Source organism: Euprymna scolopes, chromosome 17, assembly GCF_053919585.1.
Source record: "Euprymna scolopes isolate OS-2025 chromosome 17, ASM5391958v1, whole genome shotgun sequence".
NCBI lineage: Eukaryota > Metazoa > Mollusca > Cephalopoda > Sepiida > Sepiolidae > Euprymna > Euprymna scolopes.
This window is the reverse complement of record NC_136498.1, coordinates 117,597,290-117,624,384: the sequence shown is the minus strand read 5'-3', so window position 1 is coordinate 117,624,384 and position 27,095 is coordinate 117,597,290. Positions and strand designations below refer to the sequence as shown.

Below are 27,095 nucleotides of genomic sequence, written 5' to 3'. Positions count from 1 at the left end.
AAAATGGACAATCACAAAAAAAAACGAAATAAATAAAATGGACAATAACAAAAAAACGAAATAAATAAAATGGACAATCACAAAAAACGAAATAAATAAAATGGACAATAACAAAAAAACGAAATAAATAAAATGGGCAATAACAAAAAAAAAACGAAATAAATAAAATGGACAATAACAAAAAAACGAAATAAATAGAATGGACAATCACAAAAAAAACGAAATAAATAAAATGGACAATAACAACAAAAAAAACGAAATAAATAAAATGGACAATAACAAAAAAACGAAATAAATAAAATGGACAATAACAAAAAACGAAATAAATAAAATGGACAATCACAAAAAAACGAAATAAATAAAATGGACAATAACAAAAAAAACGAAATAAATAAAATGGACAATCACAAAAAAACGAAATAAATAAAATGGACAATAACAAAAAAACGAAATAACTAAAATGGACAATCACAAAAAAAACGAAATAAATAAAATGGACAATAACAAAAAAACGAAATAAATAAAATGGACAATCACAAAAAAAACGAAATAAATAAAATGGACAATAACAAAAAAAAAACGAAATAAATAAAATGGACAATAACAAAAAAACGAAATAAATAAAATGGACAATAACAAAAAAACGAAATAAATAAAATGGACAATCACAAAAAAAACGAAATAAATAAAATGGACAATCACAAAAAACGAAATAAATAAAATGGACAATCACAAAAAAAACGAAATAAATAAAATGGACAATCACAAAAAAACGAAATAAATAAAATGGACAATAACAAAAAAAACGAAATAAATAAAATGGACAATCACAAAAAAACGAAATAAATAAAATGGACAATAACAAAAAAACGAAATAAATAAAATGGACAATCACAAAAAAACGAAATAAATAAAATGGACAATAACAAAAAAAACGAAATAAATAAAATGGACAATAACAAAAAAACGAAATAAATAAAATGGACAATCACAAAAAAACGAAATAAATAAAATGGACAATAACAAAAAAACGAAATAAATAAAATGGACAATAACAAAAAAACGAAATAAATAAAATGGACAATAACAAAAAAACGAAATAAATAAAATGGACAATAACAAAAAAACGAAATAAATAAAATGGACAATAACAAAAAAACGAAATAAATAAAATGGACAATCACAAAAAAAACGAAATAAATAAAATGGACAATAACAAAAAAAAAAACGAAATAAATAAAATGGACAATCACAAAAAACGAAATAAATAAAATGGACACTCACAAAAAACGAAATAAATAAAATGGACAATCACAAAAACGAAATAAATAAAATGGACAATCACAAAAACGAAATAAATAAAATGGACAATCACAAAAAACGCAATAAATAAAATGGACAATCACAAAGACGAAATAAATAAAATGGACAATCACAAAAACGAAATAAATAAAATGGACAATCACAAAAACGAAATAAATAAAATGGACAATCATAAAAAAAGGTAATAAATAAAATGGACAATCACAAAAAAGGAAATATAGAAAATGGACAATCACAAAAAAGGAAATATAGAAAATGGACAATCACAGAAAGAAATATAGAAAATGGCCAATCACAGAAAACGAAATATAGAAAATGGCCAATCACAGAAAACGAAATATAGAAAATGGCCAATCACAGAAAACGAAATATTGAAAATGGCCAATCACAGAAAACGAAATATAGAAAATGGCCAATCACAGAAAACGAAATATAGAAAATGGCCAATCACAGAAAACGAAATATATAAAACTAGCGGGGGTACCCGGCGTTGCCCGGGTGTTTGCAGGTGTGTGTAGTGTTAAATAAAAAAGAACCCGGGGGAGGGAGGGGGCTAAGATCGAACCCGAAGCCCTGAGGCGAAGTTTGAAAATAAGATCGGCCAGCCAGAATGAGTTACTGAAAGATGTTTGAATTTATTTACGTAAGAACCAAATTGACAGGTGCGCGCCCGGAAGTCGTCGAGCGTTACAACGACGACTACGACGACCACAATGACCAGGTTTGTTTGTTATAAATGAAGTAAAAAAAGAAAACAACGTTTTGATTAAGCAGGGGGAGGGGGTTAATCAAAACATCGAAAAAAAAACACAGAAAACTAACGTAAGGCAAACGAACGATGAAAACAGAATACGTCCACGTGAAAAATGGCTTAAATAAACCTGTTTCAATATTAAAATTTTAAAAATTGGTGTATACCCGGGTGTTTTTGGGTGTGTGGGCGGGGGATGGATAAGCGAAATGAAAAAAAAAAAAAACAGAAAAACGAACGTTACGTGAAAAATGGCTTAAATAAAACTGGTTCAATACTTAAATTTAAAATATCGAAAAAAAAAAAGGAAAAACACATCTCACACCACAATTCGAACCCAAAACGTTTAGACAATGAACCAACGCGATAATCAACTGACCTAACGCGACATACATGAAATTTGTTCAGTTTTTCAACTATTTAAAGTAAATCAGGTCATGACGTCATCTGGCGCATGCGTAGAACTGCTCGTCGTTACGAGAAGGCCGTTTTTGTTGACCCCCCCCCTGTCGAAAATAGTCGATTTCAGGGTGAAAAAAATGAACGTTTTTAGCCAATTTTTCGATATTTTTCTAGCGAAGGATGGGGCTTCGATATGATACCGAGTTTGTGAATTATCGTTGTCTGTCAAAAGTTTTTAGCAGACACACAAACATACACACATACATACATACATTTTCGCTTTTATATATAGACTAGCGAGGGGTACGCAGCGTTGCCCAGGTGTTTGGAGGTGTGTGTGGAAACTCCGGGGGGGGAGGTAAAATAAAAAAAAATGTTTTGGTAGGTAAGTATGAGGATCGAACTCGAACCGTTGAGGCAAAGTTGTAAATTAAAGTGTGAAAAAAAAAGAGTGTGACGGTTTTAACCATTGGGCCACCACGAGATACTAACGGAAACATGTTTGAATTTATTTAATTACTTGGATTTGGCAGGTGCACATTTTAATGACTTAATGAGCTCAAGTTTGACTGCGGGATAGTATTTCATTTACTGCGGGAACGCTTTTTTTTATTTTTATTTTCCCAAGATGTTATAGGAAAAAGACTAACCCACATGCGGCGAGTGACAAATGTTGAATATTTATCTTCCCGAAGTCGAGCAAATTAAATAGACAGATGAGCCCCGTTGTTAACTCTGAGATATTACGATATACATGTGATATAAAAAGTTTTTAAAAGTTATTAGGCGACCGACCGCTTCTCTGAAAAAAGCCTTTTGTAAACATACAGAAAAAGCGAACACACATACAAACATACATACATTTTTGCTTTTATATTTATAGATGGCCAATCACAGAAAAGGAAATATAGAAAATGGACAATCACAAAAAAGGAAATATAGAAAATGGACCATCACAAAAAAGGAAATATAGAAAATGGACCATCACAAAAAAGGAAATATAGAAAATGGACAATCACAAAAAAGGAAATATAGAAAATGGACAATCACAAAAAAGAAAATATAGAAAATGGACAATCACAAAAAAGGAAATATAGAAAATGGACCATCACAAAAAAGGAAATATAGAAAATGGACCATCACAAAAAAGGAAATATAGAAAATGGACAATCACAAAAAAGAAAATATAGAAAATGGACAATCAAAAAAAAGGAAATATAGAAAATGGACAATCACAGAAAAGAAAATATAGAAAATGGTAAATCACAGAAAAGGAAATATAGAAAATCGACAATCACAGAAAAGGAAATATAGAAAATGGACCATCACAAAAAAGGAAATATAGAAAATGGACCATCACAAAAAAGGAAATATAGAAAATGGACAATCACAAAAAAAGGAAATATAGAAAATGGACAATCACAAAAAAAGGAAATATAGAAAATGGACAATCACAAAAAAGAAAATATAGAAAATGGACAATCAAAAAAAAGGAAATATAGAAAATGGTAAATCACAGAAAAGGAAATATAGAAAATCGACAATCACAGAAAAGGAAATATAGAAAATGGACAATCACAGAAAAGGAAATATAGAAAATGGACAATCACAAAAAAGAAAATATAGAAAATGGACAATCACAAAAAAGGAAATATAGAAAATGGACAATCACAAAAAAGGAAATATAGAAAATGGACAATCACAAAAAAGGAAATATAGAAAATGGACAATCACAGAAAAGGAAATATAGAAAATGGACAATCACAAAAAAGGAAATATAGAAAATGGACCATCACAAAAAAGGAAATATAAAAAATGGACAATCACAAAAAAGAAAATATAGAAAATGGACAATCAAAAAAAAGGAAATATAGAAAATGGTCAATCACAGAAAAGGAAATATAGAAAATGGCCAATCACAGAAAAGGAAATATAGAAAATGGACAATCACAGAAAAGAAAATATAGAAAATGGTAAATCACAGAAAATGAAATATAGAAAATGGCCAATCACAGAAAAGGAAATATAGAAAATGGTAAATCACAGAAAAGGAAATATAGAAAATGGACAATCACAGAAAAGGAAATATAGAAAATGGTCAATCACAGAAAAGGAAATATAGAAAATGGCCAATCACAGAAAAGGAAATATAGAAAATGGTAAATCACAGAAAAGAAAATATAGAAAATGGTAAATCACAGAAAAGGAAATATAGAAAATGGACAATCAAAAAAAAGGAAATATAGAAAATGGACAATCAATAAAAAGGAAATATAGAAAATGGCCAATCACAGAAAAGGAAATATAGAAAATGGACCATCACAAAAAAGGAAATATAGAAAATGGTCAATCACAGAAAAGGAAATATAGAAAATCGACAATCACAAAAAAGGAAATATAGAAAATGGTAAATCACAGAAAAGAAAATATAGAAAATGGTAAATCACAAAAAAGGAAATATAGAAAATGGTCAATCACAGAAAAGGAAATATAGAAAATCGACAATCACAGAAAAGGAAATATAGAAAATGGCCAATCACAAAAAAGGAAATATAGAAAATGGACCATCACAAAAAAGAAAATATAGAAAATGGCCAATCACAGAAAAGGAAATATAGAAAATCGACAATCACAAAAAAGGAAATATAGAAAATGGACCATCACAAAAAAGAAAATATAGAAAATGGACAATCACAGAAAAGGAAATATAGAAAATGGTCAATCACAGAAAAGGAAATATAGAAAATCGACAATCACAAAAAAGGAAATATAGAAAATGGACCATCACAAAAAAGGAAATATAGAAAATGGACAATCACAAAAAAGGAAATATAGAAAATGGTAAATCACAGAAAAGGAAATATAGAAAATCGACAATCACAGAAAAGGAAATATAGAAAATGGCCAATCACAGAAAAGGAAATATAGAAAATCGACAATCACAGAAAAGGAAATATAGAAAATGGCCAATCACAAAAAAGGAAATATAGAAAATGGACCATCACAAAAAAGAAAATATAGAAAATGGCCAATCACAGAAAAGGAAATATAGAAAATCGACAATCACAAAAAAGGAAATATAGAAAATGGACCATCACAAAAAAGAAAATATAGAAAATGGACAATCACAGAAAAGGAAATATAGAAAATGGCCAATCACAGAAAAGGAAATATAGAAAATCGACAATCACAAAAAAGGAAATATAGAAAATGGACCATCACAAAAAAGGAAATATAGAAAATGGACAATCACAAAAAAGGAAATATAGAAAATGGACAATCACAAAAAAGGAAATATAGAAAATGGACAATCACAAAAAAGGAAATATAGAAAATGGACCATCACAAAAAAGGAAATATAGAAAATGGACCATCACAAAAAAGGAAATATAGAAAATGGACAATCACAAAAAAGAAAATATAGAAAATGGACAATCAAAAAAAAGGAAATATAGAAAATGGACAATCACAAAAAAGGAAATATAGAAAATGGACAATCACAAAAAAGGAAATATAGAAAATGGACCATCACAAAAAAGGAAATATAGAAAATGGACCATCACAAAAAAGGAAATATAGAAAATGGACAATCACAAAAAAGAAAATATAGAAAATGGACAATCACAGAAAAGGAAATATAGAAAATGGCCAATCACAGAAAAGGAAATATAGAAAATGGTCAATCACAGAAAAGGAAATATAGAAAATCGACAATCACAGAAAAGGAAATATAGAAAATGGCCAATCACAGAAAAGGAAATATAGAAAATCGACAATCACAGAAAAGGAAATATAGAAAATGGCCAATCACAGAAAAGGAAATATAGAAAATCGACAATCACAGAAAAGGAAATATAGAAAATGGTCAATCACAGAAAAGAAAATATAGAAAATTGCCAATCACAGAAAAGGAAATATAGAAAATGGCCAATCACAGAAAAGAAAATAGAGAAAATGGCCAATCACAGAAAAGGAAATATAGAAAATGGCCAATCACAGAAAAGGAAATATAGAAAATGGCCAATCACAGAAAAGGAAATATAGAAAATGGACAATCACAGAAAAGGAAATATAGAAAATGGTCAATCACAGAAAAGAAAATATAGAAAATTGCCAATCACAGAAAAGGAAATATAGAAAATGGCCAATCACAGAAAAGAAAATAGAGAAAATGGACAATCACAGAAAAGGAAATATAGAAAATGGCCAATCACAGAAAAGGAAATATAGAAAATGGCCAATCACAGAAACGGAAATATAGAAAATGGACAATCACAGAAAAGGAAATATAGAAAATGGACAATCACAGAAAAGGAAATATAGAAAATCGACAATCACAGAAAAGGAAATATAGAAAATCGACAATCACAGAAAAGGAAATATAGAAAATGGCCAATCACAGAAAAGAAAATATAGAAAATGGCCAATCACAGAAAAGGAAATATAGAAAATGACCAATCACAGAAAAGGAAATATAGAAAATCGACAATCACAGAAAAGGAAATATAGAAAATCGACAATCACAGAAAAGGAAATATAGAAAATGGCCAATCACAGAAAAGAAAATATAGAAAATGGCCAATCACAGAAAAGGAAATATAGAAAATGGCCAATCACAGAAAAGGAAATATAGAAAATCGACAATCACAGAAAAGGAAATATAGAAAATCGACAATCACAGAAAAGGAAATATAGAAAATGGTCAATCACAGAAAAGAAAATATAGAAAATGGCCAATCACAGAAAAGGAAATATAGAAAATGGCCAATCACAGAAAAGGAAATATAGAAAATCGACAATCACAGAAAAGGAAATATAGAAAATCGACAATCACAGAAAAGGAAATATAGAAAATCGACAATCACAGAAAAGGCAATATAGAAAATCGACAATCACAGAAAAGGAAATATAGAAAATGGCCAATCACAGAAAAGAAAATATAGAAAATGGCCAATCACAGAAAAGGAAATATAGAAAATCGACAATCACAGAAAAGGAAATATAGAAAATGGCCAATCACAGAAAAGGAAATATAGAAAATCGACAATCACAGAAAAGGAAATATAGAAAATCGACAATCACAGAAAAGGAAATATAGAAAATCGACAATCACAGAAAAGGAAATATAGAAAATGGCCAATCACAGAAAAGGAAATATAGAAAATCGACAATCACAGAAAAGGAAATATAGAAAATCGACAATCACAGAAAAGGAAATACAGAAAATGGCCAATCACAGAAAAGGAAATATAGAAAATCGACAATCACAGAAAAGGAAATATAGAAAATCGACAATCACAGAAAACGAAATATAGAAAATGGCCAATCACAGAAAAGAAAATATAGAAAATGGCCAATCACAGAAAAGGAAATATAGAAAATCGACAATCACAGAAAAGGAAATATAGAAAATCGACAATCACAGAAAAGGAAATATAGAAAATCGACAATCACAGAAAAGGAAATATAGAAAATGGCCAATCACAGAAAAGGAAATATAGAAAATCGACAATCACAGAAAAGGAAACATAGAAAATGGCCAATCACAGAAAAGGAAATATAGAAAATCGACAATCACAGAAAAGGAAATATAGAAAATGGCCAATCACAGAAAAGGAAATATAGAAAATGGCCAATCACAGAAAAGAAAATATAGAAAATGGACAATCACAGAAAAGGAAATATAGAAAATCGACAATCACAGAAAAGGAAATATAGAAAATGGCCAATCACAGAAAAGAAAATATAGAAAATGGACAATCATAGAAAAGGTAATCGTTGCTTATCAAGGCCTTAAAGGTTAATACGTGTTTCAGATGGACGGTGAAACTACAAAGAATTGACAACATTGCTTGAAAATGAACAGAATTTTATTATTTAACAGGACAGCTTAACGCATAAATCAGATGATTACAGCTGGCATTCGTTTCCCCAATATCTTTCTACTTGGAATTCTTTCTAGAAAGACAGAATATTAACAGGAAGGACTACATGAAGGTTGTCACTATCCCTAAGTAAAAGTGTTATTGCTGCTGATTGAACAAGGTTCACAGTATTCATTTTTATGATGGAGATAAATTGAAATCTTTGAAATATTGCAAGATACAAGTAAATCATATGGAATATGTTGTTTCTTTCAAAATTTTCCGATTGTTAGTTTTGTGGAATTTTTATATTTTTGTGGCCAATATACTTTTCCACCAGATTATGTTTGGGTTTATCTTAACTCATCTGTTTCTGTGGTTCTTTTAGACGTGTGGCTGTCAGTTTTTTGCGTGTCTTTTCAATGTAAGCCGTTTTTTATCTGTTGATCGAAACTGAACCCGTCTTCAGTTTTTTATGATGAAATACTCTTTTTCACTTAAAACGTTTTTGAACTCTTAAAACTAATTCGTTTGCAACACTTTATTTTATTATTATTCAACATATTTTGGTCTATTTTGAATTCAATATACCAAATGTTATTTTTTTTTCTCTAATAAAATAACAATTTTTCCCTTGAAACTTGACATAATAGGAACCTAACAAGGCACTTCCTATGCAAAGCTTCTGCACTCACCATTCGAAACTCATACTGTAGAGTGTTTTCATACAAGACTCTGCACATTTCCTCAACTTTCCATAAAAGTCATATTTTCTCCTCTTTTACTCACTCTCTCGACACTGTAATCTCACAATGGTAGTAGCAAATATTTTTCTCTCTTTAATTTTAGTCCTCCAACAAAACGAAATCACTGGTTCTTTTATTAACAGTAATACTTAGCTACAAGACACCAGGTAATTATTCCACTAACTAAATGCATTACTTTCATATATATTACATTGGTATAACATTTCAGGATATGGACTGCTCCCTTTCAATTCCAAGTTCAGCAGAATGACGGAATGGCAATCTGACATCTATATATATAAAAGGCAAAATGTGTGTGACCATTTCATGTATGTCTCGCAAAGGCTTTTCTCGCACACGCTCCCGGGGGGGGTCACTATTGCTTAGAACTGTTTATATAGGCCGTAGATAATAACATGTAGGATTTGAGAACGCATGTAGCGTATAGATTTATTTACGTTGACTTTTACAAAATTATTGCTATTTTGGCTTCTCGTGTGTTGATTTGGGTTTTTCGTATAAAAAGCGAAACTAATTCAAACTTAACAGCTTTCTCGGCATCGCGCCGGGAAACGTCCAGAAGCAATCAGCTTTGACCAATGTTGTATATCAGACAATTGCTATTCAATCTGGACAATTGGGAGCTGGTTTCCCCCTCTCTAACATCTCTTGGGAAAAAAACAGTCAATTTTGGGTAAACAAACCCAACCGCTGCCTCACAGCAAAAGTGAACTGCGTGATTTCTATTTGACCTTCTTAATTAGGTCAAATGGAAACTTTTATTGCGGACACGTGTTTTTAATAGTTAAATAAATAAATTCAAACGTGTCTCCCTTGTATGTCGCGGTAGCCCAATGGTTAACGTCGCACTTTTTTTTTTTTTTCACACTTTAATTTCCAACTTTGCCTCAAGGGTTCGGGTTCGATCCTCATACTCACCTACCAAAACTTTTCTTTATTATTTTATACCCCCCCCCCACCGGAGTTTTGATTTACCTCAAAAACACCCGGGCATTGCCGGGTATCCCCCGCTAGTCTATAATATAAATCTCACCTGTCTGTTTAAATGTATGTATGCATGTATGTATGTTTGTATGTCTCGCAAAAACTTTCGACAGAAGCAACAGATTATGACAAGATCAATATCATTTTGAAGGTCGACGTCTCAGACGACAGCTATTGAAAAATTGGCCATAAACATTAATTCTTTCACCCTAAACTCGGTCGTTTTGTACAAGGAGGAGTCGATTCTTTTTGCCAACATTTTAACAAGTCATTGTCTTCTTTTCGATTAACTAGCCTTAATTTAAACGTTCTCAACTTCCAGTCGGACGATTGAGACACCAGCAAAGATGTCACGTTTCTTTAACCTTTTTTTATCCTTCGCATTACAGGTTCAAGCCTGCCTGCCTACCACCACTTTTTTTTAGCACCTCTGCCTACTGTTGTTTTGATCCCTACCCCGCTACTACCATTTTTTTTTCTTTTACACCTCATTGCTGGAGTTCCTGACTACACCACCTAAACCCCTGGGCAATGCCGGGCACCCCCGTTAGTCTATTATATAAATCTCAAACGTCGGTTTGTTTGTGCGTTTGTATGTCCGCTGAAACATAATTGGTCGGAGGTACGGTCAAAGCGGTGGCTGCGGTCAACTCGTGGCTTCCTAGAGCTGAGGCGTGTGCCATATACATCTTTCCTCTCATCCTTTACCGGCTTGCCGTACTTCCCCAGCCTGCACGACGCCTGAAAGCTCTTGACAAACTCTTGTCCTCACTTCTTTGGGACAAAGGAAGACACTGGGTGAGCAGACAGGTCTGTATTCAATGTAGGTGTGAGGGAGACTTGGGAATGCCGAACTTGAAGTGTCATTGAGCCACTATATGTAAGAAATTTAATCGTGGCACCCTGTGGTTACTGTCGCGTTTCCCAACCTCATTCTTGATCCCTTTGTCGAGAGCCGTTGCATTTCCCCTCTCTCCACATTAAAAAATGGCCTTGTGCCTAATTTGCTCTCGTGGCGAAGCTAATAAATGCCGTCAGACTGGCCTTCCGAGCCAGGACGTCTAGAAGGAAATCAGCTTTGATTAATGTAGGGGAAACCCTTCATATCAGACAATTGCTATTCATTTGGACACTGCCAGAGTTCCCCCTGTTTTGGGGGGAGCTGGTTTTCCCAAACATCGTGGGGAAACATAAATAAAACGGCAGAAAGCAGGAAGCTTAACTGGCCCGCAGCCAGATGTTCATTTCTGCGCCTGTGTGAACTCATTCACTTAACTATCCATTTCTGCAAGTCAGCTTTTTGATTGACATCGCTAAAATTGAACACTTTTCACTTCCTGTCACGTCATGGCCTAGCGGTAAGATGTCACGTTTTCTTTCACTTTCTTTTCCGCCTTTGCGTCACGGGTTTGAGCCTGCCTGCCTACTACCACTTTTTTCTTTTCACACCTCAAACACCCGGGCAACGCCGGGCACCCCTGCTAGTTATATATAAAAAAAATAATTTTATAAAATCAAGAGTAGGTTCTCAACAGTGCAATGTAGACCACAATATATTGCGGACTAAGTCAATGCAGGGAAACATGTGAAGCTTTCCAATTATAGCAGACTATCAATCGATTCGATTGAAAAATGGGCGATTTCACCGATTTCAATGACAATAAAAAATATGGGAGTGTGAAACTTTTGGCAATCATCATTCAATCCCGTGCAACGTCGAGTCTCCCTGTTCGTTTACATATAATACTGGTGTTGTGAATATAACAAGATACTAGTAGCCGTCCTAATAACACAAATTATCAATCCTTATATAAAATATTCCGATATTTTATTTCTACTAGTGATAAATTATTTATTGCAATTAAAATACATCAAGTACTAAAATGAGCGTATTAAGGCTAAAAAAAAAAAATAAATAAAAAAAAAAATAAAAAAATACAGTGCTTTTGTTTAGAAGCCTTAAAAAATTTATGTACGTACTCGTCGCGGAATGTAGATGTCATATTCTAAAAATCATATAAATTGATCAAGTAGTTTATTCTTTTTTAACTAAAAAAAAATCAAATTTATGACTAAGCAAGACGTGGTGTTTTTATCGGCCATGATTTATAAATAAGAGGTAAATATTACCTAACACCGAGCATTCACTCGAGATCTAAATCAGCCTTAAATAGTATTAAAATCGATGCGTCTGCATTATTGGAACGAGATTTTGTAGTCGATAAATGGAGTTTTCAGATTTAAAAAAAAAAAAAAAAATGATTTCAACTGATTTTTTTTTTTTTTTTTTTAAATTCTAATAAGTTACAATATTGGCTTCCAAATTATGCAGTCGAAATTATCCGAATTAAAAAACAAAAAATTTTAATCGTGTTAACAGGTGAAAAATTGCCGCCATCTTTGTTTAATTCGAACTGAAAATTACCTCCCTGTCGAACTCTCCTGTGTTTTACCATCGTTTTCATCAAATTCTATTTTTTATTTTCTTTAATAAATATTTTTCTACCTTATCGATTTTCGTAATTTTTTACTATAATCATCTTAAAAATACGAGGAATACATCGTTTCCATGTGAAATTCAGTTGTGCGATTTTCGAAACCTCATCTCAATTCTGTAGAAGCACCTTAAAATCGTTAAAAACCATGAATTTTTATTTTCTTATTTTAAAAAGCAAACTATATGATAAATTTACGTAATTTTTGGAATATGTCATTTTCGTTTCGTGACGAGAACGTACAAATATTTTTTGGCGCTTCTACACTATTAGGAAATTTAGTTGTCGATAAATAGAGTTTTCAGATAAAAACAAAAATGGTTTCAATTGATTTTTTTTTTTGTCAATTTGAAAAAATTGTGGCCATCTTGTTTAAATCGAAACGGAAAATTACCTCCCTTTTGAGCTGTGTCTTACGATCGTTTGAATCAAATTCTATTTTTTTTAACGTAAATAATTTTCTACCTTATCGATTTTCGTAATTCTTTATATAACCATCTTAAAAATACGAGGAATACGTAGATACCATTGTTTTTATGTGGAATTCAGTTTTACGATTTCCGAAATTTCGTCCTAATCGGGTAGAAGCGCCAATTTTTTAAAGTTAATTTATTTCTTAAATTGCAATTCCAAATAAGCACCAAAATTACGATATTTAATCCACCGGAATGCATTTCAGTTTCACTGTAAAACAGGCAAGCCATTTTAATAACAACAATAATAATTTGCGCGAGACCCTTCGAAATTTGAAATAATTCAAAAGCCTTTAAACTGTCGAATAGAAAGTCATTGAAACTGGTTTTTTAAAACTTAAAATTTTTAATTAATTTTTTGCTTTTAAAAACTCTTAAAAATTTTAAATCTTTATTTAAGATTGAAAGTTTTCGAATCTTTTTACATTTACTCGATAATTTTATAAAATAGGCAATAAAAATTTGATTTTATTAATATGGCCGGACGTTAACGGAATAATTATATTTAAACCTAAAAGTTTTATACTCAAAAACTAAAAACTAAAATAAAACAAAAGAAAGCAAATAATACTCCATGGCAACGCCGGTTAGTTGTGCGAGTTTAAGAATAATATATAAAAAAAAATCATCTCTTGGGAATAACAGAATAGAAATTTTAACAGAATGCTGAAAACGAACAGTCATTCTCTTATTCGATCGAATGCGGAAGGAGAGAAAGAAATTGTTGGTCTACTTTCGTTTTAGCAAAACCCGCAAACAAGTCGACTTTCAGGTTGTTTCTTCACACACAAAAAAAAAGAAAAGAAAAAAAGAGAAACAAAATTTATGATTCCCGTTTCTAACCATTTCTACGGATTTTGGAATTAATTACAAGTTGGCTTATTTTTTTTTTTTTAGTACATAATCTCTTTGCGGATTAAAAAAAAATATATGAGAGTAATACTCAAAACAGACGCAGATTTTATTTTGTAAGTATAAAAAAATGTAAAGTAAAAAAAGCTTCAACATTTAAAATTTTATTTAAATATGTTTTTAAAAACTAATTATAAATGAATATTCTAATATCTAATGTTTCAAAAATATATTTAGATATATGATGTGTTTTTTTTCTTTGTAATTTAGTCTATTTCAAAAGTTTTTTTTTAATTTATGACGTCAAAATGACGTCATAAATTTTAAATTTGTAAAATAATATACGTTATAAATTATTTTAATTTTAAATTATATTTCGTTTCAATTCATAAATGAATAAAATCCATAATTTGTGATTTTTTTTATGCTAAGAAAACAAATAAGCATTATTATTATCTTTTTTTTTTTTTTTTAAATAAATTGAGATTAAAATATTTTTTAAATTCAGGAGCACCTGCAAACTTATATCGGCCATAAAATCAGGGTTCATTTTATAATGGACTTATAATAAAAAACTGAACCCTCTTACGTTTCTTCAAGACCATATTTACTTTAATAAACAATAAAGTCACAAATTATGGATTTAATTTTTTTAAAGTATTTTTTTTTTTCTTGTTTTTTTTAAAACTATTTCCAATTTATTTATTTTATCATTAGTGGAAGGAAACCTTTTTGTTTATTTTTTTTTTTTTATCTATTTGGAAATATTAAAAAAAATATTCTGGAAATAATTTTATTTATATTTTAAACTGATTTACTTTTTAAAATATATTTCAGCACCAGCATAGGTAAACCGCTTTACTTATTCTTTTTCTTATGTATATTGAATTTTTTTTTTCTTAAAAAGTAAACAATGAACTTTAACTATTAATGTTTATCGATTTTATTAATTTTTTTTTTTTTAGCTTTCTATTCCCTTTTTATAATCTTTGTATTAATAAAAGTTCGAGACAAATTCACGTGTTTCCGTTCTAATGCCCTTTTAATAACATATTGCCGAATATATGTTATCTGATATTTAGTGGAAAAATCAAGGGAAAAACTAAAACCATTTTTTAAACTTACTTAGAATTGCAGTCAATTGCACTTAACAAAAATACAAAAAAAGCTCAATATCATATTGAGCTTTTTCTGTATTCTCTGTACTCCTCACTGAACGAAGGTGTCATATTCCAAAAACCATATAAATTGAGCAAGTAATTTTTTTTTTTTTTCATAAAAAATAAAATTTTAGAAGGGTACTTGTACAATTTAGTCAAGACAAAAAAAATGAAAATATCGGAAAAAAAAAAAAAAAAAAAAGAAGCTATATTGTACATATTCGTTATGGACTGAGAATCTCCGGAAAAAAAAAAAATTTCACTTAATTTGATTGAGTAGTTTTTTTATAGCGGAAAAAAACATGTTTTTATGAGAGCACGTTAAAGATAGCCATCTTGGAAGTTTTTTTTACCACGCCACGGGGAGATAACTCAATTTAAAACGCTGACACTCCCTCCCTCTATCTTTTCTTCCTAAAAATCGAACCTTTTGCTCGGTATCATAAAATGTTTTTTCGCTGTAAAAAAAATAAAAAATAAATAAAATAAAAATGCTTGATGAAATTACGTGAATTTTTTTTTTTTCGGAGAACTTCATTCCATAACGGATACGTACAATATAAACTTTTTTTTCGATATTTTCATTTTTTAATGTCTTGATTAAACTGTACAAGTACCTTTACAAGTAAGCGAGGTGGGGGGACGGAGACGCCATATTGTTTTATACAGTGTTAAAATTCAAAGACCGATAACTCAATTTGACTACCGAGAATTACGCACCGTACTACTTTTGTTATTTTATTATTAATCGCTAAAAATCTTAAAATTTGTATTTTTTAAATTAAAATAAAACTACTAGATCGATTTACGCAATTTTTCGAATATGACATTTTCGTTAGGTGAATTAAGTGTAATTCTAAGCATCCAATTTTTTTTTTTTTTTTTTTTTTTAATCCTAAAAAAAAAAAAAATTGGAAATCTGACACATGTTGGGGTTTTTATTCTCGACCTTACCAGCTGGATAATTAACAGCTTAATACATTTTTCTTTCAAACCAGTTTGGGGGGATGTAGGAGCTTTTTCTTCCCTTAAAAAACACATTGTGTCGTGGGGAAAGGCACTGTCCCCGCCAGTAACATGGACTGTTCTTTGTTTTCCCCCTCCCGTACATAGTTCTAATTAGCTGTTTGTTCAAACGGAAGAATAATAATATAAAACGAATCCGTATCTATGTCAACTCCTTTGTTGGGTTCTTTGATATGATAGGGACGCGTTCAAAATTAATTTTCCCTTTGTTTCGACGAACGAACGAACGAAGCTGGACATTTCTAATCGACAGCTTAAAGGCTTCAAAATTGCTTTCGAAATTCGAACACACACGAAGTAAAACATGTCGAACCTTTGTTTTGAGAAGGTTGTGTTCATTGACACGTAATCGCCTAAAAAACAGAATATCATGGGAGGGGGTAGCTACAAAAAACAACAAAGGCCGCCGTGCTTTTTTTTTGTCTTTTCATAACTGGTGAAATTCCAAATTGCCAACAAAGCAAAAAAGAAAAAAAAAAAAAAATGAGTGAAAAAAATATACAACAAATAAATGTTACCAAAGGCAAACTGAGTTACTCGTCTACCAACCTGGATAAGTTTAAAATTATTTTAGTGATATTTTTTTACTTATAAACAAAAAGTAATGTTTGTCTAGTTAGTCAGAACAAAGGACACAATGGTGGTCTCAGAGTTACAGTTGAGGCTCAATAATCGCTCTAAAATCGAAAATTAAACAAAATGCTGATAGAAACCCATCCAATAAATCTCACCAATCGTGCGAAAATTTAATGTTCCTATTTGCTTGCCTCGCCACGAGGGCAGAGTTAGACACAAGGCCAGTTTTTAATGTGGGGAAAATCCAGCTACCCAAAAAGAGGCATTCTGGATAAGAACAAAAATAAAAAATGTCTCAGTCATGAAGGATTTCTCATCCACTGATTGAAAACAGAAAAGGTGAAGTGTAGAACAGACTACAATATAAGCCAAGAAACACGGCGTTCGAAAACGACTTTAAAACCGGTAAATTTTTACGACGTGCCCCAGCAGCGTATTATAAACACTCAAATCTCTCCATGTTAAGAATGACTTTTGGGATAAACAATCTCCAACCTCGAAAGCCGTTCTTAACATGGGGAGGAGGGGTTATTCCAAAAGCCGTTCTTAACATGGGATGGTTGGAGTGTTTACTACGCTCTGGAGTAGGTCGTAAAAAAATACCTTGAAACTTTTAAACTGTCTACAAAAAAGTAATTTCTAATATGAATTAAAATTGAGCGAAAATAATTGATTTAATAAAATTCAGGCTAAATGATATTTAAATAAAATAAACATTCAGTGCTTATGCACTTATGTTACCGCGCTATTTTTAAAAATATAATAGTTTTACGATACCTTTTTTTTTTTTATTTATTGAATTGTTATCTGAAAGTACAGAATAGTTACAAAACACCATCTCCCCATGTTACGAATGGCTTTCTAAATAATAACGTCATTATTTCAGCACGGTAACATTTTTTAAAAATAGATATTTCAATTGTTTTAATAAACCTTTTTTTGTTTGCTTTGTTTCGCCTCCCATTTTTTTTAACATACCTGAAGTTTAAAAATAAATAAATAAAAGCAAAGTATTTTTTTACGACCTGCTACAACGTAGTATAAACACCCCCAATCAGTAATCACTCCATGTTAAGAACGGCTTTCGGAATAAATACCCTTAAAGTTAAGAACGGCTTTCGAGGTTGAGGGGTCTTTATTCCGAAAGTGGTACTAGTGCTGAAATAACGTTATTATTTAAAAAGCCGTTCTTAACATGAGAAGGGGAGGGTGTTTTGTACCTATTCTATACTTTAACCTTACAATTGAATAAAAAAAACATATCAAAACTTTAATTAAACTTGGAAATACGATTTAAAAAAAATAGCGCGGATCAATAAGTGCACTGGCTGCACTACTGCAACAACACCCCGGAAGCTGTTCTTAACATGGGGAGGTTGGGTTGCTTATAATACGCTGGGGCAGGTCGTAAAAATTAGCCAGCAAAGATTCGCTTGTGGGTAACCAAAAGGAAAATATGATTTTTTTTTTTTTTTTTTTTTTTTTTTGCGCGCGCCCCTGTCGTATCAAACACTATTTTTATGTCTTTGAAATGGCGTGGTTTCATCATTGGCTTAGCATGCCGAGTTATCTTGATTTATTTGGGAAAGGTGAACCCTAAACCGCCTTCCTGCTATTTGATTAAGTAGGGTAAACTAGATTATCAAGCTTTGATTCGGCAACTAGTCCAGGAGAAGGGGGAAAAAAAAAACAACAAAAAACTTTTCTCTATTTATCTTGGCATTGTTTACAGCTGGCTGCCCTAGACTTCTTCCCGATTCAGTATTTTTTTTTTTTTTTTTTACACGGTGGTCACCAATTATCAAGGCCCGGAAGCCACTCAGGGATACGGGTTATTGCAAGTACAAATGTGCGGTTAGTGATTGTTTAACACTTCACGCAGCATCCAGAGATTGGACAATGTCACAGTGCCAATACTTTGTCATTGACCACATAAACAAAACCGTTCACAGCCCTGAAAGAACGCGAGTAAACTTTAATAGTTTTGTGTTGTTGCTGTTTTCTTTATTACTAAATGAAGAATCGTTTCCATTAAAAATCCGGGTTTGTATTACTGTACACATAGATTCAAAAAAGTTGTCAAAAAACAAATAAATGTTATCAAAGGCAAGATAAGTTACTTTTCTACCAAACTGGATATATTTTTGTGTTTTTTATTCAATGTAACATGTTTATTCAGCTCGAAAAACATGCAGTGTTTACCGATGTATTCGAAAATTCAAAATGGCGGCCGACTCTCTCTTTAACACGGTAAGTTTGGGAAAAGGTGTTATAAATAATAAACTAGACAAAATGCTATTAAAAAAACACCGAATATATGTCAAGTTATGTCACGGTAACCTATATTGAGCAAATTTCTAACAGTATTTTGTCTAGTTTATTATTTATAACACCTTTTCCCAAACTTACCGTGTTAAAGAGAGAGTCGGCCGCCATTTTGAATTTTCCAATACATCGGTAAACACAGTATGTTTTTCAAGCTGAATAAACATGTTAAATTGAATAAAAACACGAAAAATATATCCAGTTTGGTAGAAAAGTAATTTATCTTGCCTTTGATAACATTTATTTGTTATATATTTGTTTTTGACAACTTTTTTGAATCTATGTGTACAGTAATACAAACCCAAAAATCCCAATAATTTTACGCATCTAAAATTGAAAAGGGGGTAGGCTTTAGAAGCGTTTACGTCATGTGAAATAGCCGAAGCAAAGCAAAATGGCTATCGAATTTCGCCTGATGTCATGTTTATCTAAAACGAAAGTAGAATTTTAACTCAAAATGACTTCCATTTTATAAGTATTAATAATAGGTAAATATGGCTATCAGAATATCGTAGTCAAATCACCGCTAAAAATTCGCCCGCGTCCAAACTTAAAGACTGAACCGGAAACTCGAAAACGGAATGAAATTTTTTATTTTATTTTATTTATTTAATTTTTTGGTGCACTTTTTTTTTATTATTAATTTTAGTTCAGGTACACATTTACCAGAAAAGATGTATTTCCTGTTATTTTAGTACGAACGAATTACTATTTCGGTCAACTTGGCCTTCTGGACAAGATCAAAGTGTAGTATCTATTCTTCAGATGCTGCACTTAAGATAATTTGTACCAGTCAATGGAGGGGAAACCCTCTATACTGGGACAATTATTATTTTTGGTAACCAGAGTGCCCCCTTTTAGGGGAGCTGGTTTTTACCTCACATTAAAAACGGCCTTGTGCCTAATTTGCTCAGTGGAGGAGCAAATAAATACCATCTATTCTTCAGATGCTGCACTTCAATTTCTTGTTCTGTCAGTGGAGGAGAAATCCTTCACGAGTGAGACAATTTTTATTTTTGTTCCTTTTCTCCACGTTAAAAACGACCCTGGTGTCTAACTCTGTCCTGTGGGGAGGCATTGTAAATAGGAACATTACCCCTCTGTTGATTTATTGGGATCGTAAATGTTTAAGAAAGATAACGAAATAGTAATTCGTTCTTACTAAAATAATAACAGGGAAAATACATCTTTTCTGGTAAATGCGTACCTGAACTAAAAGAAGAAGAAAAAAAAAAAATAAGTACAGCAAAAAATAAATAAATAATAAATAAATTTCATTTCGTTTTCGAGTTTCCGGTTTGATGGACACGGATTTTTTTTTTTTTGTTAATACTTAATAACATTAAATGCTTAAACAGATTTTTTTTCTCGTGTTCTTTCATAATACCAGATAATCTTCCGAACAAAAGAACTTTTTCTCGGTAATCTTCTATAGAAATTCTTTTTCTTGCCATTGACTTGTCGCATTTGCCTTACCGTTCCTTTCAGGCTAGGATCAAAGGTGACTGATGTAGTTTTCTAAAAATGGGAAGAAACATTTTTTAAACATTGAGTGAAAACTTGGTAGGGGGGCGGAGTACCACCCACACGAAAAAGGAGACCCATATCGTAGGTTGCCCTCGTGGGGAGAAAGGATTGGGTAAAAGTAGAGACACGTGCTAATAATTTTGCTGTCACTTTGTAGCACCAAAATGTAGAATATGTTTAGTCTCTGGAGTTCATCCAAATGACTGGGGCCGTACCGAAGGGACTTTTTTGTTTTTGTATCTCCAGCCTTTTTATTTGTCCCACATTAAAAACCGGATCTGTCCTATAACTTAGTTCTGATTCACGAAATCCTCATATGATTTTAAAGATAAACCTCTATAAACATATTCTCAGATTAACTACAATGTATTTGGATAAGTATATTTTATTTGGATCACATGTGTGTGGAGGGTGACAACATTATCATGGGGCTTATGTTCGCGCGTTTCAAGGGAACTACGACGTTTACTTTATTGTAAAAAATAACAATATAAATAATATGGGGTCCACAACTCGGAGCAGAGGTTTGCTCCTCACCCGGGAAACGTCAAGTAGAGTGATGAACTATAAAATTACCGAAATTTATTTAAATTAATGTCACTTTAACTTATACCCCTCCCACTCGGTCAAAGCATTCTTGAATCCCACTCAAAAAAATTGAATAAAACATTTTAAGAGCTTAGTGCAAAATCGCTTCTAGTTCTTCATTCAATCTTCAGCTAGCGTCGTCTCTCTCTCTCATATATATATATATATATATATATATATATATATATATATATATATATATATATATATATATATATATATTACTAGCAATCCGCCCAGCGTTTCTCAGTCGTAACATACGTAAAAATATCTTAATTTATGCAGATTTCGTTTTTTTTATATATATTTTTTATTATAGAACCAATTCCATATTGATTATTATATTGTACCCAACCTAAGTGCCGTCAACTAGGAGCAAAACCAAAACATTTAACGCAGTCTTAATCGTTACCGTCTCGGCCATTGTTAGATGGATAAAACGTTACAATGTTTACGACTAACGTATAAATGTAGCGCATGCGTAACAATAGCACTTTAAGTAGACCAAGTTCACTTTTTTCAATTTGACTCATTGTTTCACAGGTCTGAATCCCCTATTGATCAATTTTCAAATCTGTAGACCAAACATTGGCAGAGGAGTTTGATAGAGAGAGAGAGACAGAGACAGAGACAGAGAGAGAGGAGACGTTAAATTTTAACACTAAACAATTGTAAATACAGCAACTAACTGACTGGCACAAGAAATCCAGAGAATACCGAAATACTAAATCGACTAAACAAAAAAAAAAACCTTGCGATTTAATATTTGAATAAAAACATGCTGCCTTAACACACACATGACTATACGATATGAAACTAGAGTATACTCATGCAGAGAAGGTACCGTGCTGAAATAATATTTAGAAACCCATTCTTAACATGGGGAGGGGTTTTATAACAATTCTGTGCTTTCACCTAACAATTCAATAAACAAAACAAAAAGATACCATAAAACTTGAAAATACTGTTAGAATCATAGCACGGTACCTTCCTCTGCACAAGAACTCAAATTAAAATTTCTAGTTTTTATTTTCTTATTGGGCAATTGGGCATGTTTATAAATTTTGTGATTTAACGATTTTTTTTCTCTCGAAAGAAAGGTATACATCCAGCCATATTTTCTAAAATATAGATATAAAATTAAAACTTTTTGTAGTACAAATAAAAATATTTGAATCTTTGGAGGGCCTGAACGAGAATCGCCCCCTCCCTATAATTTTAACCGGTATTCTGCAGTTGGTATTTTGTTTACGACGACCTAAACCAGCGTAATATACCCCCCCCCATGTTAAGAATGGCTTTCGGAATAAACACCTCCAACCTCGAAAACTATACTACATACTAAAACATACACTATAAAAATTATAGAGGGTAGTTGTTTCTCGTTCAGGTCCAAAATTGACCGAATAGTTAAAGCCCCCCCCCCCCCCCCCGTCTAGAATTGGTTTCTAAATAACCTTATTGTTTAGAAACTTATTCTTAATAGAAGGTGGGGTTCTTTGTTAACTCTCTTCACACACACACAAGGGTTGGATTGACTGAAATTGTCTGACATCCGGTAGGATTCTCCATTTCCATGAAAAAACAAAATGATAAAAATGTAAACATCTTTCTCGGAAGTTTTCATCTGGATAACATCGGGCAAATACAGCTATTTAACGCCTCTGTTTAGTCTCGAGAGACAATGGATAGCCCTTGTAAAGTTACCTGCGCAAGAAATCTATCGTGAAGCACGGGTTACGCAATCCCCCGAGCAGACATCGCTCGAGTCCAGGACGATTGGAAACGAATAACAATGCTGAAGCAGAGAAGACTTATTTCCTTCTCCCAACCTGCTCAACCAAATCTAGTCTACTCTAGGGAATATATATGGATTCATGCCTTTTTCCAAAGTTCAGACTGAAATCGAACCAGATACGCTGAACATATTTATGAGCTGTAGAAGTGGCGCAGAGCGCCGCAGCGTAATAGTTATAGGCGAGGATTGGGCTCGACGTGCCGGGTTCGATTTCAGTCTTGGCTACCGCGTATTTCAACTCCTTTTAGTTTAGGAATTGTTTGCAAGTCTTTTCTTTGAGTTATTATACTAAAATTTACATGAGACAATTTAACGTATCAATTTTCAATTTTTAATTTTTCTGCGTAATTTATTTAAATGAGCTATATTTTTTATGAGAAATATTTTATGTTCATAGAGTTTAAAATAACTCGAAATAAATTTGAGAAAATATAAGTTTTTAAAATTTTAAATAAAATTATTTCAATTTTGCCAAGGGCGTCATTTGCAAAACAGAAAGTTGATGGTATTTTTGTTTCACGAGAGTACCCAATGTAGAATGAACACCCCCAACCTACCCAGGTTAAGAACGGTTTTCGGAATAAACACTCCCAACCTCGAAAGCCGTTCTTGAATAGGGAGGTTGAGGGTGTTTATTCCGAAAGCAGTAGGTGTGTTTATAATACGCTGGGTTAGGCCGTAAAATAAATAAAAAAAAAAATAGGACACTTTGACCGGGTGGAGAATTAGACATCCGCCTTGTCGACATTCCTCTGGGAGGGCGCCTCAAGCGACCGGCCATAAATCATACCTCCTTTCCAAAGGAGAAGCTAATGCCTAGGAACATTCTGTGAACACATGCTAAAGCGAATGTCTTTTTCGCAATAATGAAAAAAATAAATTCTTTGGTTCATTTGAAATGATTTTGTCCCTGATTTTATAAAGATTTGACATTTAAAATGCTTCAGAAATTTGTATATAAAAAAGGGTATTTTGAATTAATCTCCAACATTTAAAGTAACGTATTTTTTGGAAGTGGGGAGGGGGTGTCAAATATTACCAGTTACATCGTTGCAATCAGAAAGGGCGACCCAACTTACCTAGGTAAAAATCTTTTTTATTTCGTAAACCATGACTATAAATTTAAATTACCTGTAATTTTTTTCATACAGGTGAATGCGGTTTGTGTTTTTAACAGGAAAAAAACGGGGGGGGGGGCTACGTTTAAAAATGAAACTCGTACAAGACCCAACCAGGTGTGATATAATTTTTTGGATTATTATTATTATTATTTGGTGGTTAAACTTACAGGTGCTTTTTTAAGTTCCCAAATATCGACATTACCAGTGGATAGAGCGAAGAAGGTGCGTGCGGAAGTTAGAAATTCCTCTTCGCTAATCGAACCTGTCTCCATCGTTCGCAAACGTAGTAGATGGCGAAATGGATCAGTCTTGATTTTTAGGGAAAACCCCCCCTCGTGGCCTCTGGGTGAGTGTCAGGGTTCGGTTGGTCGGGCACGGGTTACCCAAACACCTACCCTTTCGTTTCCCAAATCGATATATTAAGTCTCTCTTCTTTTTCTTTTTTTCTTTTCTTCTTCCTTTTTTTTTTTTTTTTTTTTTTTTTTTAACGGTGTTTAACGTCGACCCAGGGTTGGATGTAGAAGTGGTGGAGATTGAAATTGTCGTTGGGGGGTGGTGGGATGAGATGTTTGTTGTTTTGCAAGAAGCTGGTCACCCCCCTTTGTTGGTATGTAATGGAACGTTCCGAGTGCTCGATCCGTTTCAAGGCACCCCATTAAGTATTGAGCCGAAAGCTTGTGAATGTAGGTCACAACGCTGAGAGGTTTTTCAGTTTTTTTTTGTTTTCTTTCTTGTTTCCTTTTTTTTTTTTTTTTTTTAGGATTTTGAACAGTTTTTCTTTTCTTTTCTCTCTCTCCAGTTTTTTTCTTCTCTCCATCTTCTGACCGAAAACACAAATTTGAGAGGATAGAAAAAGAAAGAACAAAAATCAACAACAATAATCTATCAAATAAAACAAGTAAATAATATATATATATATATATATATATATATATATATATATATATATATATATATATATATAAATTTTTCTGAAAAAATTACACGTGTTTTAAGCAATCATTTTATTTTGGTTTTAGTAGTACAATTATAGTTTTCAGAAATAATTTTACTTTTTAACTTTATTCCCCCCCTCTCTCTCCCTGTCTCCACGTGTATGTGCGTGCTTCCGTGTTGTGTACACGCATACACACATATTTAATATATCTTATTTGAGTATCCTGTCGAACAATAAATTCATGTAAAATATATTTATAGTCGTAAATGTGTGTTCTTATATAAAAACACATTTAACACTAAACATATATATATATATATATATATATATATATATATGAGAGAGAGAGAGAGAGAGAGAGAGTTATGGCAAGTGAGCTACAGTCTACACAGAAACATTTGTTTCATTCCGTCGAATGAATTAGTCTAATTGCCTGTAGTTAATCTCACGAATTCCTTTGATGGAATGAAACAAATGTTTCTGTGTAGCTCACTTGCCTTAAGTATAATTATATACAATTACTAAACTATGTTCATGTATTGCAGTATTGCACACTGTTGAAATACGTAATTATGGAACTTATAAATGAAAGAGAGAAGAGTCTTTATTGTAAAATTCAATTTAAGAAAATTTGAAGAATGAAATAATTGTTGAACTAATGCTGCTGCAGTTGCTGTGCCGCACTTGTTAAATGCACATACAAAAAAAATCATTTCCAATGTTTTAAAAAGTTACTATGAAAAACTGATTTTTTTTATTTTATTTTATTTTTTAATTTTTTTTTATTTAAAAAAAATTTTTTTTTTATACCTCAGACATTAATTTTTTTTAACTCTTACTGCTTGTCTATCCCTGGTATAAAGTTCCCGCTTCCTTCAAAATTTAGGCTAGATGAAACTTATGTAATAAGAAATGATTTATGTAAAGAATTGAAATTAATATATTACTGAAAAAAAAACAAAAAACAATTCAAATTTTATGACAAAACATTCTTAAATAATTCTCTAAAACAGGGGGGGAAAAAAAAAACGAAATATAAAAAAATCTTTTTCTGTTAAAATCTATTTGAAACTCCTTGAACACGAAAATCCCAATTTAACTAAAAAAAAAAAAATGAATGGGATTAATGTTTGAGAAGATGTAATTTATCCATCAATAAATCTAAAATTATAAGGCAAAACGAAAATTCTTAAAAAATAGTTTCATAGAAAAAAAACTTTTTCTATTTAAAAAAATAAATAAAATTATCGATTTAGAAAGTCACGTGACGTCAATCGATATTTAAAAAAAAAAATGTATTGATTTAATTCAGCTCAAAATGAAGGTAAATTTTCTAACATTCGTTTTCAACTGTTTTCACAATAAAATTAAATATAAATTAATCTTCTTCGTTATGATTTACTGGGAAACCTCGTGTTGCTCGGGATTGAATGAGGAAGCCAAACCTATAATGCCATATAACTAGTTTTATTCCTAACATTTTATAACATTTCAGTTTATTGGATGGAACGAACTATAAGTAAACTGACATAAACTTAAATCTGTAAGTTTATAGGTTTTAACTCCTGCGAGAGACACATCCAAGGTTTCAGAGGAATCAATGAAAACCCGTCAATCCGGAATCTCTTCAAAGTTTATTTTCTAAAATTTTCAAGTTATAAATAAAATCGTTATGTTTTCTACTAGGTGCGAACGGAGACCTCGCAATAATGTTCGTCAAAGTGAAATATACTCATTCGAGTATTACGGTTAATATAGTTTCAGAATATGTCGATATCTTTCCAGAACTCCAGAAATTCTTAAACAAACGGAAGTACGAGTTTATTTATGGTCATCATTCGTAACATAGTACGAACGCGCGTATGTAAATGCATGCAAAATACCGTCACCGGTAGGGATAAATAATAAAAAATAATAAAAATGTGAGAGACATGGATGACATTCGAGAAGACGATCACGCGAGGGACGTCACAGCGGTAACAAGAGAATGGAGGAAATGTCGTTGTACAAAAAAAAAAAAATGAGTTGAAGATCTTTTTTATTTTTTGTCTTGTTTGCGACTGAGGCTACAATGTGTTGGTTCCTGGACATTACCAATTATGTTGAGTGATATGTTCCTAATTTTC

The 27,095-nt window shown here is 31.7% G+C and overlaps 2 protein-coding genes across 12 annotated transcripts in view; one reads left to right on the top strand and one right to left on the bottom strand.

Annotated features, from left to right (window-relative positions):
* The window catches only part of LOC145296926 (ubiquitin-like-conjugating enzyme ATG10), a 403,301-nt gene extending 378,722 nt beyond the window's left edge, over positions 1 to 24,579 (bottom strand). Inside the window, exon 1 of the mRNA XM_080143128.1 lies at positions 24,200 to 24,579. Coding sequence (XP_079999254.1) covers positions 24,200 to 24,304 — 105 coding nt within the window. The 5' untranslated portion in view covers positions 24,305 to 24,579. The remainder of the gene's footprint in view (positions 1 to 24,199) is intronic.
* LOC145296925 (single-stranded DNA-binding protein 3-like) overlaps positions 13,736 to 27,095 on the top strand; it is a 317,297-nt gene continuing 303,937 nt past the window's right edge. For 6 of the 11 annotated variants that reach the window (XM_080143126.1, XM_080143116.1, XM_080143117.1 and 3 more), the window contains exon 1: positions 13,754 to 14,027. The gene's annotated coding sequence lies outside the window, so the exon portion shown is untranslated. Of the gene's footprint in view, positions 14,028 to 27,095 lie in introns of all 11 variants that reach the window. The other 5 variants (XM_080143119.1, XM_080143118.1, XM_080143127.1 and 2 more) reach the window with 3 other exon arrangements.